Source organism: Sinocyclocheilus grahami, unplaced genomic scaffold (assembly GCF_001515645.1).
Source record: "Sinocyclocheilus grahami isolate Dianchi unplaced genomic scaffold, SAMN03320097.WGS_v1.1 scaffold535.1, whole genome shotgun sequence".
Taxonomy (NCBI): Eukaryota; Metazoa; Chordata; class Actinopteri; order Cypriniformes; family Cyprinidae; genus Sinocyclocheilus; species Sinocyclocheilus grahami.
Window position 1 is genome coordinate 1,735,801 of NW_015505714.1, and position 14,491 is coordinate 1,750,291.

General features: G+C 37.7%; 1 protein-coding gene across 1 annotated transcript; it reads right to left on the reverse strand.

Annotated features, from left to right (window-relative positions):
- Nucleotides 1–12: 12 nt before the first annotated feature.
- On the reverse strand, nt 13–11,142 carry LOC107555502 (RGM domain family member B-like). The gene is made up of 3 exons (XM_016238327.1): nt 10,673–11,142; nt 5,264–5,790; nt 13–1,147 (listed from the first exon to the last, which is right to left on the reverse strand). Exons 1-3 carry the CDS (start codon nt 10,776–10,778, stop codon nt 473–475), a joined length of 1,308 nt encoding a protein of 435 aa, XP_016093813.1. The 5' UTR covers nt 10,779–11,142; the 3' UTR covers nt 13–472.
- Nucleotides 11,143–14,491: the final 3,349 nt, after the last annotated feature.

Consider the following 14,491-nt stretch of genomic DNA (forward strand, 5'->3'; position numbering starts at 1 on the left):
CAATCACTACGCCAGCCACATTGTGAATTTTTTTTTTAAACGGTTCTACAAGAACAAGATGGTGAGGTAAGTACCATTTGTATAGAGACCTACAGAAATGTATCAAAGAAAAAGCGCCGAGCGTAAGATTATTGAGCACTGGTTCCGTGGAACAGTTTTCTAGTTGCAAAAACCAAAAAAAGAAAAAAGAAAATAATACTAATAAAATAAAATAAAGTGCTTCCATTAAGATTTCCTCTCCTGAGGACAAAAACAGGAAATCTCAAAAAATTCACTCACAAAAATCTACAATATTCAGCTCTCTTGAAAACATGATTTACAAAAAATGTACAGTCTAATGAAGGTTCGTATTCTAACATTCATTCTCCGCACAGACAGTATATACAAAGTACTCTTTACCTAGAGTACTGACTTTTTACAGTCTCGTTTTGTCTTTTTCTTCTTCGAAACAGTTATCAAAACACTGTACACCTTATAAAAGCACAGTGATGAGGAAGCCGGTTAGCAGTGCATTGAGGAGCAATGAAAACGGCCTCAGCCCAGGGGCTGAGTTAGGAAAAATATGCCAGTGCTCCCTCTTGGGGTGCAGAGTCTCCATGTCCTTCAGGGCGTTGTAGGCGGCAGTGGTGAAGTTCGCATCTCCTGTGGTGAGCAGGTCAAACACGCAGGAGTGGAAATAGATGTCCTTAACCTCCAGTTGCTCCCTGCACTTCCTGGAGGCGCTTTCGAGGGTGAACACCCCTCTCTGGGCTTCGACCCTCGCCTGCTGCTGAAAGCTGGCCTGCTGGAGGCCCAGCATGGGCAGCTGAAGATGTCCCTCTTGGTCGATACGTTCTGAAGTGGGGCAACCGTTCATGCAAAGCTGCAGGTCCTGCGTTTCGTCGAAGGCCATGGCGAGCTCTTCTGGCATGCGCACGGCTAGCGTCAGGTAACGGCCCTGCTGGCGTATGATTATGGTGACACCGATGTATGCGGCGTGGATCTCTACGTGCCGACCTGGCGACTTCTCCAGGATCCAGATGCTGCGGGTCTCGCTATCGCCCCCGCTTATGGTGCCGTCCACAAAAGCGGCTGGAAGGTCGTCTGTTACGGCCTGGTAGACCTTCTGGTCTGTGCATTCTTGGTATGGTTTGAAGATTATTGTGATCTTAAAAGAAGCACAGAAAGCATAGTTAAAAACTCCAGTATTCACCAAAAACATCGAAGTTGACATGAAATGGATATTCACCATATCTATTTTCTAAATGCATGTTATTGATCTTTTTGTGAATGATTCATCAATGCATACGCTTCCATTTTTCTTTTTTTTCTTTTGACCTTTTAATTTTTAAACCAAATTGTCACAAATGGACTTGACCAATCATTTAGTCTGCTTGAACTTTTTTCTTTTTTGATAATCTGTTTTACTGTAATATATCACATTTCAGAAGAAAAGGTCTGGTGTTACGTCCACTTACTGCATTTGATGGTGAAGTGCAAATATTCTGCACTAATAGCTGAGATTAACCGATATTGCTTTTTTATTATTTTTTGTTTAGGTGTCTGATAACAAATACGTTGAACTGATTTTTTTTTCTTTTACACAACTAAATGATCACTAGATTACAACAATGAAAACATGTATTATTATTATTATTAAAGGGGTGGTTGATTGCGATTTCACTTTAGTTAGTTCACGTTAGTTAGTGTGTAATGTCGCTGTTTGAGTATAACTTTTACACAACTAAATGATCACTAGATTACAACAATGAAAACATGTATTATTATTATTATTAAAGGGGTGGTTGATTGCGATTTCACTTTAGTTAGTTCACGTTAGTTAGTGTGTAATGTCGCTGTTTGAGTATAAACAATATTTGCAAAGTTACGAAGCTGAAAGTTCAACGCAAACAGAGATATCGTCTTTTAAAATTCTGTCAGTTTAATGCCTACAAAAACGGCTGGTAGGGACTACAAGAAGTTACTTCCCGGTTATTATTATTAAAGGGGTGGTTGATTGCGATTTCACTTTAGTTAGTTCACGTTAGTTAGTGTGTAATGTCGCTGTTTGAGTATAAACAATATTTGCAAAGTTACGAAGCTGAAAGTTCAACGCAAACAGAGATATCGTCTTTTAAAATTCTGTCAGTTTAATGCCTACAAAAACGGCTGGTAGGGACTACAAGAAGTTACTTCCCGGTTCGTGACAACCCTGTCCTCGGGAAAAGGCAGCAAAGGGGGGCGAGGCCATGCTGCGCTGCTTTAGAGAAGAGGAAGAGAAAACTAGAGGTATACGTAAAAGATTCTGAAATGAACTGTTCCAATTATACACATAGTATAATGTGCTACGAGAAGCGTTATACATGTGTTAAACAAGCGTTTTCAAAATCAATGTTCTAAAGCAGCGGTTCTTAATACTGCCCCCCCCCCTGCTCTGCACACACTCTGTCTCTCTCTCTCTCTCATTCAGCTCAGCTCCAACAATGAACTGTTCCAATTATAATTTTTTTACACATAGCTATGAGAAGCGTTAAACATGGACGTGCAGTTGCCATACTGTATTAAAGCTTTAATCAGGATAAAACCATATATTAAAAGCTAACATAAGCAGTAGCATTTACAAATAACAGCATATCTAAACGTATGAGACAACAACAAACAAAAAACATAGGCCTACCATTAAAAGCCGTGCTTGCACAGGTTCTGCACGATCCTCTTCAGTAATATACTCTGCTTCTCAATCCGGCTCAAACTGATAAGCAATATTAACGAAGCGTTGTTTACAATACAACTGGAGCACATGCCGCTGAGGTGAGAGGCGGGACGTGTAGACGCGTGCTAGAGGCGGTTTAGCCAATCACAACACACTGGGCTAGCTAACCAATCAGAGCCCATCACCTATTTCTGAAAGCGGGGCTTCATAAAAGCAGGAAATGATCAGCGCATTTCTCAGAGAAGGGACAGAGCGGTGTGCAATAAAGGCAAATTATGTGAAAAATAACTTATAAAATATATATATTTTTTTAAAACGAAGCATTAACAAATGTTAGACTGCACCCCATAAACACAATCAAGCCAAGAAATAAAACAGTGAACCACTCCTTTAATACTGTTAAGACACACCAAAAGGTGCCATTTATCTGTAGATGCAAAAAAAAATGTATTGAAAAATTATTGTTTATTTTTTATTGGTTTTATTTTATTTTATCAGTCTATCCCTACCTCTGTAACAACAAATGGGAATTGCAAAAATAATGACAGTTTTCCAACTGGTTTCATGGACACTCTCCATATCTGCCTTTGGTTAGACAAATAGATATTCTCGCCACAAACACATTCCATCGGTTGAGTCAATGTTGCTCTGTTGGTCCAGTCAAAATGCACAAACAAACAGAGGAATGTTTTCACAGCACCACAGTGTTAGTTTTTGGAGCAATCAACCTACAAATGGCCTTTTTACTCTCTGGATATTACACTGGGATACTAAAATGTTTATTAATACTGAAAATAATAACACAATTCACCTATAAAGGACTAAAGTGGTTTTATGCCAGAGACTGAAAATGAGAATTACTTTATCGTGATAAAACAATAAGATCTGTATATGGCAGTTGTTTAGAATATTACATGTATTTACAGATCCGCAAACCCTTTCGCCCTGCAAGTGTTAACCATAAAATGCAGCCAGTACACAGCCGTGAAACTCTAAGACTTGTGGGAAGCAAAAGCACTGGCTAACAAGAAGTATGGCGTTACATTAGCGGCGGATGAATAGCAGCTTTGTACACAGGACAAGGATGAAAAATGATGACCAGTTGGCCATAAGGTGAGGCAGCTGAAAAGCAGAGTGTGCTAATAATTACTTGCAAATGTTTAATAATGGCTCCCCACCTTCAAGGTCAAGGGGTCAAACGAGAGGTAATTAGCATCAGCGGCCAAACTTAGCATTTGAAGCCACATCTGTACATTGATGAGCTCAGCTGCTTTACTTTGAGAACAAAAAGCGAGTATCTGACGAATGCAGTCTGCTCAGGCTGTAATATTCACAAGCTTCCATCTACTTCAGGTTATAAAAATCAGTAAACATGTCGCCAGCAGTCAATATTCTGCAGCAGCACATTTGAAATGGGTGTGTGTAAGCGGGTTTGTTTTGAGTGTTTGCCTATAAGCCCCACACTTGGAAAAATAAAGACAGAGGCTTCTTTCAAAGTCACCTTATTATGGGTCAAGCCACAGCGCAGGCTTCCAGTCATTAATGATATTAGAATTTCACAGACACGTTGGTCACAAGTGTTAGTCATAAGACTAGAGCTGTTCGCTTTGTTTTACTTGCACCTGTGAATACTTGGTCAAAGTTGAAAGAGAACATTCTTATCTGCTTTCTGCAGCTCTTTCTGATAATATTACCCTTACATAGAGAGACATCACACACTTCAAACAACGATAAAAACATCTTAAAAATTTTTATTCGAAATAAAAGAAAAACTTCTTGCAATTTCATATGTCTAGGATCAAATTCGGCTCAAATGTTTCAAGCTCTGAAATAACAATGACCAATACATTTTCAGGATCTATTTGACACGGCTAATGTTAATTTCTATGAATACTAATATATTTTTAACATTTCAATTCGTATAAAATAACATTTTGAATTAATGTGAATTAACAAAAATGTATCAAATTAACCTAGATTAATATATTCTGTAAGGAAAACATTATTTATTGTTAGTTCAATGTTTTTATTTTAGTATTATTCATATACTATTTTAGTATTTATTAATATTTTAATATCTTTTATTTTTTTATATCTTTTGATTTTTAAGTTTGAGTTTGAGTCCAGCTTTATTCCAATTAAAGAAAAACATTTTTAATAGTTTTAGTTTACAATAACAACAGTGTGCCAAAGTACTCAATAGTTTAAAGGAAAACTACACATTTTAACATAAAACTCATGTGGTTCCACAGCTTTATGATTTTTTTTCTCTTCTGTGGAACACAAACAAAGATTTCTGAAAAATGTTTTTTGTTCATACATTGAAAGTAAGTGGGGCACAATGCTAATTTTAATTTTGATTTTAGTTTTAGTTAACATTAACAACATTGTAATGAACTGAACCATATAGTGAAGTCCTACTAACTTTTTATGTTTTGAAACATAAATATGCTGCATGTCCAAGACACTTCTGACAAACTAATCAACTTTTTCCAAACAAATTGGCACATAATTCTCCACAAAAATGACTTATATAATATTAATTATATAATAAAAAAGAAAACAACTCACCTTGTTGGTTGCTGTGGCACTGGATCCATATACCACTGGAACATTTGTGACCTGCACTGACAGGTAATTGTTATCAATGAGAGGCCATGCCCCTTCAACCTTACAGGTCTGAAAATGGTCTTTGAAAGTCCTAAGATGAGGGTCCCCAAACAGGCCACAGAACAGGTAGGTTGGTCGTGGGTGCTCTGGAGCCCCAGTCCCTGTCCCGGGCCGAATTGCTTGGTGGTGGCGGCTGTGATAGTTGCATGGCTCAATGGGGATGACGGGATGAGTAGACGATGTGGGCCCGTCCTTGGAGCAGTTCCTCTGGCTCATGAGATCACTGATGCCCAGCATGGCAGAGTGGAAGACCAGGTTTCCCCTGCAGCTCTTGGACGTGCGCTGGGTGCAGGCGGAATAGGCTCGCAGCGCCTTGCAGAACTCAGTACCAAAGCCATCTAGTGAAGGGTTAAGATGGGAAGTGAGAGAGACGAAGTCAGTGGTGCACTTCTGGATACGGCACTGTGGAGTCTGGACCTGGCTCTCACCTGAGAAACGACAACAATTTTAACAATCTTCATTTCAGAAAACTAACTTGAAAAAATATTATTCAAAAATTCAACAACGCAAACATATAATGAACAACTTGAACGCACCTCTTCAACGATGAGCACATTTTTAATTTCATTTTAATATATATCTTTTTAAATGTCAGCGTGATACAACTGTTCTTTTACCACAATAAAGAAAAAAATCATTACATTTTTAAAATAAAATTTTAATTATTTCTGTTAAAAACACAACACAGGGATGGGAGTAAAGCATTTATATAATACTATAAATATTTGAAAAAATTAATTCCTTATCAAAGTCATGTGATGCATCTAATAAAGTCATGTGACACAAGCGACATACTGTAAGAAATATAAAAAAGTAAATGATATCACAGAAAGAAGCCTGCAGATGCTCATGACAACCTCAAGGTCAATAAGTCTCTTAAAATATTAGATGATAATTTGACCTTTTTAATGACAAGGCAAGGTTAATTCAGCTTGTAAAATGTCATATTAAAAGTATATTTATGATATTTTGAAAAATGATATTTATAAATTCAAAATGCGCTTTACCCTAAAAAAAATAGTACACTCATATGAATTCATATTGCAAGGAAAATGTTATTCCTTTTTACTTGATTGTTATATCAATGTACATTATGTATGTACATGACAATTTAAATTTTTCTTGAAAAGTGTTTCAAAACCATATGAAACCAACATGAATTTAAAGAGAACATTTCCAAGAACTTGGCACATGTGTTTTAAACTAGACGTTTAAAAGAATACTGATTTAACCAGTTGAACACATTAACTATGAAAAAAAATACAAGCTACAACCTTCTAACATCTATTGTTGTGACTCGTGTCATAAACCAGTTTAAACTGCTTAAGCGTAATAAGGTGTGCTAGTGGACTGTGTGTTTCTTCACAGCGTGACTCCATGTGTGTTTTACATTATGGTCTAGAAACATTAACAGTCGGCTTAACAAGCGTGTGAAACCTCCTGTTATCTACAAAGGAGAATGCTTATGGCCACAATAAAATCAAATAAAACGGCACTTCAAATGAGAAAAAGAGCACAGGAGGCTTTAGCTATCCACAAAAAGCCAGCACATGTGCTTGTAAGCACAAAAGAGTCATGGAATACAAACTACATGCAACTATTTACCTCAAAGCGTCATTAGGGTGTGGTCAAGGAGTAACAATTAAAAGTGTTTTCTTTGAATACTACTTCATTTGGAGTCGAGCCAATAACACTTTTATGGTTTATACACACTTGTTGTCGAAAATACGCCCAAGATCTTGTCATCATGTCACGCGCCGCCCCCAATTAGCCACCAGTGACATGGCACAAGCAAAACAACATCTCCCAGAAAAGGACAACAGCCTCCACACTGCATCACTTAGAGTCTTAATGCCTCACTTTTGAGTGCGGCCCAATTGCATTAGCTCAGAGAGAGGCCGTCCTAATCTGATATCAGCTGCAGCCTCTCCATTAACGCGCTTGTGATGACTCTATCTCACACAGTCAGGGCCACCCGTTTCTGCCTGCCACGCCAATAACTCCGACCGCAGCGGATTCAAATGCATCTGATTTGATTATCAGATGACGCGGAGTGCTGTAGCGGATCGGCTGATCCGCGTTGTGCTGCAGTCGGCACTGGAGGAGAAGGAGGCATGACAAAGCACGGGCTAGATTGTGTTTCAGTAACATGCTGTAAGACAATACGGTAGCCTGGCTGAAGCCATGTTGATGTTGTGCTAGAAAGACATTGGCTGGAAGGGAGAGGAAAAAGGCAGTCCCCGCTCCCATCCACCTCCCCCTGTGTTTTATCAAGCAAGGCTCCAGTGACAGCTGTACCAGAACAAAAAAACTCAAAACACTTGGCAAGGCATGCAAGACAAAGCCATCTCCGGCACATTCCCATTTATAGTCTGAGCGGATGCTCAAAGCAGATGCGCACCAAGTAATGTCGAAAGACCAACAAACAGCTGGAAAATAAAGAATCATGACCCGGGTAAATGGGCAAGGGTATGAAACCACAAAGACTGTGCTGCGAATGTAACCATATTAGCTAGGTATGTCCTACATATCACGGAGAAACAGAGAGGCTTTTCATGGAGGCCATATGTGACCTCGTCGCCCATCGAACGCATGTGCCTCCATTGTTTCTAGTAGCAGCATGGCGTGAGGCTTTGGGAAGGCTGTCTGTTTTTAAATCTATGATATTTTGCGAGGAATACGGTGTAATCTGAATGTAGACCATTTTTTGTAAAAGTCTACACGTGTGCGCTTTCAGTGCACTCAGTAAAGCGACAAATCTGCCACCCGACCATAATCCAGTTCACAGCAATCCTGGACTTGAGTTGTTTTTGCTGGTCGCTTTTTGAAACGCAATTAGCTTGTCACCTGACAATCCCCTTAAAACCTGGTGTGAGTGGCCCAATGCAATTGAATTCACAGTCATACCCTTAAAAAAAGGGCAGAATAGATTGATTTTCCTTATATCTTACTGACTACATCCTCTGTGCAAAACACTTGCAAAGGAACGTCTTAGGGGACCCCCAGTTGGGGGCAGCAGATCCTAAGCTAGTACTGGCAGACGAGGAGGGAAAAAATCACACTTTGTGTTAGAATGTCTCAGTGTCCTGACAAATGTTAAACCTAAACACTGAAATGCCAGAAATCTAAAGAAAGGCTAATTTGAACTGCTTTCAAAGCGGTTTAAGGCAAGGCAAATCCTAAAATATCCACAAACCTAGAATGAAATGTATTTATTTATTTATTTTAATCAATAAATCTCTAATATTACAACTACACATTACATGAATAAAATATTAAATTATGTAAACAACTTTTAGAGCTTATATTGTTCCTGCAAAGAACATAAAAGCACAGCAAATCACAGGATGGAGAAAACACAATGTTTGTGTCACAGGCTCAGTACATTTCTGCAATCCTGCTGCTGGGGTGATCCGTCTCGTTTCGAGCACAGTGCACACCCTTGTTGCTATTAAGACGTTGGAAATATTTTCTCAAGGTGGCCGACCATTTGAGCAGCCATTCTCAGCTGTAGAGGGGCCCAAAGAGTGTGTGCGGAGTGAAATTTCAAGATGTGGAATTTGGCCAGGGCAGAGAGGTCAACAGGCCCACGCCTTCTCCAGGAGTCAACGCGAAGATCTGGAGAAAGCAGGGGGGGTTTACAAGACTCTAAATGACATCTCCAGCCTTAAATTCAGAGCACATACTGTGTTGCACTGAACTTTGGAATCTGGTGTAATACGCTAGTTTAAATCAGACAAATAAAAACTAACCATGGTGCAGTAGGCTAATTTTAGTATTTATTAGTAAGATTGATCTCCGTAAACCACAAAAGCGTCTATTTAACACGTTTTAAAAGGTTCCTTTCGACAGGCAGTCTGTGAAATCATACAATCACTAAACAATTAAGCACTATTCTGGACATAAGAAAAGACAGAGGAAGAAAGAAAAAGAAACCGAACAGCTGCAACTGTCTCTCGCATTTGCCAAGATTATAATCCAATCAAATACCACCGAGGGATAGATGTATATTTGGGACTAAACCAGTTGAGAGACGATACAGCCAGATTGAATAGCCAAAGATGAAATCAAAGAACAGCAAGCATGCTGTATGTTGTTTAAAAAAAAGTATTCCGTTTTGTATGCATGTTTTCTTAAATCCTACATTCCTTATTTCCACATTATTTCCTCACCAAATGAAACACTTAATATAGGCTGCTGTTCAAAATATTTCACAGATATTTTAATATTAGATTATAATATTGCATATTGCAGCTAAAAGGAAAGCAAACACGTACAGCTGTAGAAAACTGGTTTATGCATTTAAGAGCATGCAAGGGACAGTGATACTGGGAATGCTCACAATACGTAAATTTCATACTCAATATAAAATACTAATAGGTTTGTTAAATATTGTTTAAAAAATAAAAACATATTTAAGTTGATCCATTTCATATTTTTTGCCTCATTGAGGAACAGTGAATTGCGTAATTCCTGACTGCCCGGGGTCCATGTTAAATTAATTATGAAGGTGTGACTGCTCAATGGACACCCAGCAGCATTCCATATCTTCTTAATTCACAATGGCATTAATACAGTCTATGGCCAGGACACCCAAAGTGGAGCACTTGACAAGGTGCCAAGTGAAAACAGGGCACCAAATGTGTAGTATTCACAGTCCGCTACTCAGAAGCCAACCCAATTTCAACAAAATCATTTAAGTCTGGCCAAACTGGTCAAAGGCACCAAAATAACTGACAAACAAATAAATACATACATACATACATATATATTTTCTCTTATTGCAACTGAGCATTAATTAAAAAAAAAACATTTATCAGTGCCTTAAAAACTAAATAAATAACAAAACAGATCAAAAGCTAGATGGATGTGCAACTTAAACCGAATCACACAATCACCCATGAATACAATGCGAAATTAATTAATATTACGATCACTCATAAATATTGAATTTCCTTTTAAAAGCAACCAATCCAGTGAAGCGCAAGAGGGACGCGTAGATCAATGCACTAACGTTACTTTTATTGGAAATAAAGCTACAATTAGTGTACAAGAAGAAGACACAGATGAAGGACACTGCCTCAGACTGTAAAACCGCCACATAAACAACTAGAATCCACTTTTTTGTAAGGACATATCTGAATATTAACCAGCACTGTCACAATATAGCACGTAAATCCAATTTAATATTATACAAGCGAGAATTGAACACACCCTCAAGACAAAATCTACTTTATATAGGTGTTTTAATGTATTTTTTACTTGTTTACGTCCAATGAATCATGCATAAAGTGGTAAGACTGTGTTTACCTCTGTGAGTGAGAGAGGAGAGGGTGCACAGCACTAGCAGATGTAGTACCGGAGAGATGAGGCGCTCAGCCCCGGGGTAGTAAGATCCTGCTCTCCCCATACCCATCCATCCAGAGAGACTCGAGAGTACTCCACGGGTCAAGAGATCGGGCCTCGCTTCTCCAAACTTCACGTAACGTACGGATGCGTAACTCTGTTAAATCGCGACTACTTTTAGGTAACCCAAACCGTCCATAAGAAAAACAAAGTAGTGATTTTGGCAAGTCCGAACCAAAACACTTCTTCCTGGAGCACGGGAGGAAAAGCGCTATTTAATTTGTATTCGTTTATCTATTCGGTGAAGATAATCAGTACGAAAGTATTCTGTTAACGTGCTAAAATTAATCTGAGCCCCGCGATCGCCCGAGTCATGTTGCCTAGTATGCCTACACATCAGATTTCTCCGCCACAAGGAAATCTAGCCCCGTCGATCCCCAATGATCCATAGTGAATCAACCTAACCCAGAGTTTAGCGGAAACCCCGCCCACACTGACACACAAGCCCCGCCCCTTAAACAATACTCCCCAGCCGCAGATTGACAGCAGAGCTCTCACTTTCAGCAGGGAGAAATTAGATGCAGCGGTCCTGGGGTGTTTTTGTTTCCTTTATATTTTTGAGAATAAAGCAAACTCAGTTGACTATGATGACAGTACACTTATAATTTTCTAAGGAGATTTAGGTAATATATAAATGTGCGTGTGTGTGTGTGTGTGTATATATATATCTATCTCTATCTATCTATCTATCTATCTATCTATCTATCTATCTATCTATCTATCTATCTATCTATCTATCTATCTATCTATCTATATCTATCTATCTATCTATCTATATATATATATATATATATTGAATTTAATTAGTTTAACACAACAAAATCTGGATTCATGGAAATTATAAGAGCTGTATAAGTTAACAATGATGTAAACAAAACCCAAATTAAAACATTTTCATTAATTACAATAAAACATATCGAACAATTAAACTTTCAAGGCTCCAGGTATATATAAAATAAAATGAAAAAAAATTATTACAAATATTTTTCGTTTTTAATACATTTTAATTCATTATTTTTCTAGTTTTTGATGCATGGTATAATAAAATTAGATGCCTTATCAAACTTCTCTTCGTTAAATTGAAAGAACGCACAATTCTTTTCAACAAACCATTCAATACAAGAGTGTTAACATGCGCATATAAAGATGCAGACGTACATAATGCACTGCAAACCCAAAACTAAATTGATACATTACAGATAAAAACATAATAATTTACATCTAAAAGTCAAAAGTTTGAAAGCTTTAACGAAAACTAAAGTAAAAGGGCACAATAAAAATGTGGATTATTACAGTATACGTGTTATTGCTAACAGAGATACCCTACAGCTGAAAGAATGTCTCATGGAAAATATAAGACTACTTTATGAGCTTACATTCAGGTTAGTGAAGATATAAACAGTCATAAGGGTGTAATTAAGCTGCATATATGAGGAAAATTCATATTGAGAATCAGACAAAGAAACTTCAGCCAATTATAGGATGATATCATCAGCTGCTTTATAGCAATAACATACTAAGACCACAAGACTTTACAAGACATTAATACAGACCTACTTCCTGTGCTGGACAGCTACAGTGCGAGTTGTATTTACAGGGCCACAAACTCCCTCTCACTGTAGAGAAAGCAGCGCTACTGCCGTCCAGCAGGGGAGCAGCAGTGTTAGAAATCCAAGACCAGCTCCACACTGTCAATACAATACAAAATCAATTCAAAGAGAATGCAGGAGACCAAACATCAACCCAGTTTTATATAAATACACAAAATTGGGTTATGCTGTACTATACGGCTCACAGGGATTCCTTGTTTCAAATGATAATACTGGAAATTCTTCTGTGTTTAGTTGTTTTTGTGGCAGAAGGCAAAGCAGGCCGTCTGTAAGTTGATTACAGTATTGGAACAGCAGTTTAATGGGATAGCAGTGTGTAAGCATGTGGGGTTTTAAGGTGTATTGGCTTTAACCCAATTCCTTTTCTGCCACTGCTTAAGTGGTCAGTCAAAAATCAGGCGAGTTGTAAGAAGTACTTGGCCAGCTGTAGGATTAGAGGGATTTTGGATTTCTTTGGGTCATAACAGTTACCTGTGTCACACTTTAACAGTCACACTTTAGTGTGACACCGCTTGGGAATTAGATTATAGATTATATAATAATTTTTTTTATAGATTATATAATTGCTATCCAAAAGCCCCAAAATATTTTAGGTGAGGGAAACATCCAGGTTGACCGGATTGCGTGAGCATGATATTGAAGTCCTAATGCTGGTGTCCCATAAGCCTAAACGATACACAGAGTGTGTATTGTCTTAGAGTGCAGTGATAATGACTTATTGATTGGTCATGGAGAGCATGCATTCAGATATGTCAGGGCCTCAGCTTGGTCCCCTCTGGCACATCTGAATATACGTCAATGGCCAGTCACTATTATAACCTCGAAGTGGCCTGACAAACCACAAAGTATTTCTGTGAAGCATAAACTTTGACATTGTAATTGTCATTAACTAATTTGATGGATGGTATATGCAAGCTTTCATTAATAATTTTCTTAAAAATCATGGTGATACATTTTGTCTAAGGAAATTTCAAATTTTTATAGAGAAATTAAAAATGTGCTCATCACAAAACAGGTGTTTTCAAGTCACTGAATCAAGGTTATTATAGTTAACTAAAACTAAAACCATAAAGAAACCATTTTCGTTAACTAAACTAAGATCAGTGTTAATTAAAATAAAATATAAATCTATTTAGTTTAACTTGATGTACTGAAAAAAGTAAAACTAAAACCAAAATAAAACAATAAATACCATATAGGCATATTTGAAATAATAATAATAATAATAATAATAATACATCAAAAAATAATGAAACTAATTAAATGAAACCAGAAAAATACAAAAATAAAAACGAATTCAAAATATTACAAAAACTATAACAGAATCTCAATGATAAAAATTGCACTGAATGTGTGAAATGCATTTTTAATATTATATATTTTTAAAATAAATTAACAGATGACTTGACACAAATGATACATATTTGCCAAAGCCTTAAGGTATGATCACAATTACCATTGCTCTGCGAAATTTCACAGGTGAAGTTCAGTCATTCTGTGTGATTGGGAGTTTCACTTAAGAATGAAGAAGTTCATTCTCATTTTTAGACAGACAGACGGACAGACAGATAGATAGATAAAAATCCAGTAATCACAAAGGGTGAGTGTGAAGGCCTGTTTGCTTGGTGATTTACTAAATCTATGCAAAAACAAATGGTTTCTAAAGTGCACCAGTTTATCCCCAACCTCCTAAAAGTGCAATATGAAATCTGTATTGTTAATGATATGCATTATTTCCTCTTTTTAACAAAATATGCATCATATTTGAAACAGATTTCCTTTGACAATACTGTAGGGCATTGGGCTCTAGGCCAGTCTTAGTTACTGTACTTTGCCTGTCCAGCTGGCCTAGCTGGACTTCTCCTAATACATCAATAGACAAGCTTGAGCGCATACCAGCTCCGGACAACAACCCTCCGCACAGCTGCAAGAGGAAAGGCCGGAGCCTGAACCTAACTCCCACTAAGAGCTGACCCTAACATTTCCGCTCAGTGACAACATCAATGCAATATGGCTGAACTTGCCTGAGACTTTCATGTCAGTCAGAGAAAAAGGCGAGCCCTGTGCCATGCCCTCCACGGTAATAGGACAACGGGATAGTCTTACAGCCCCT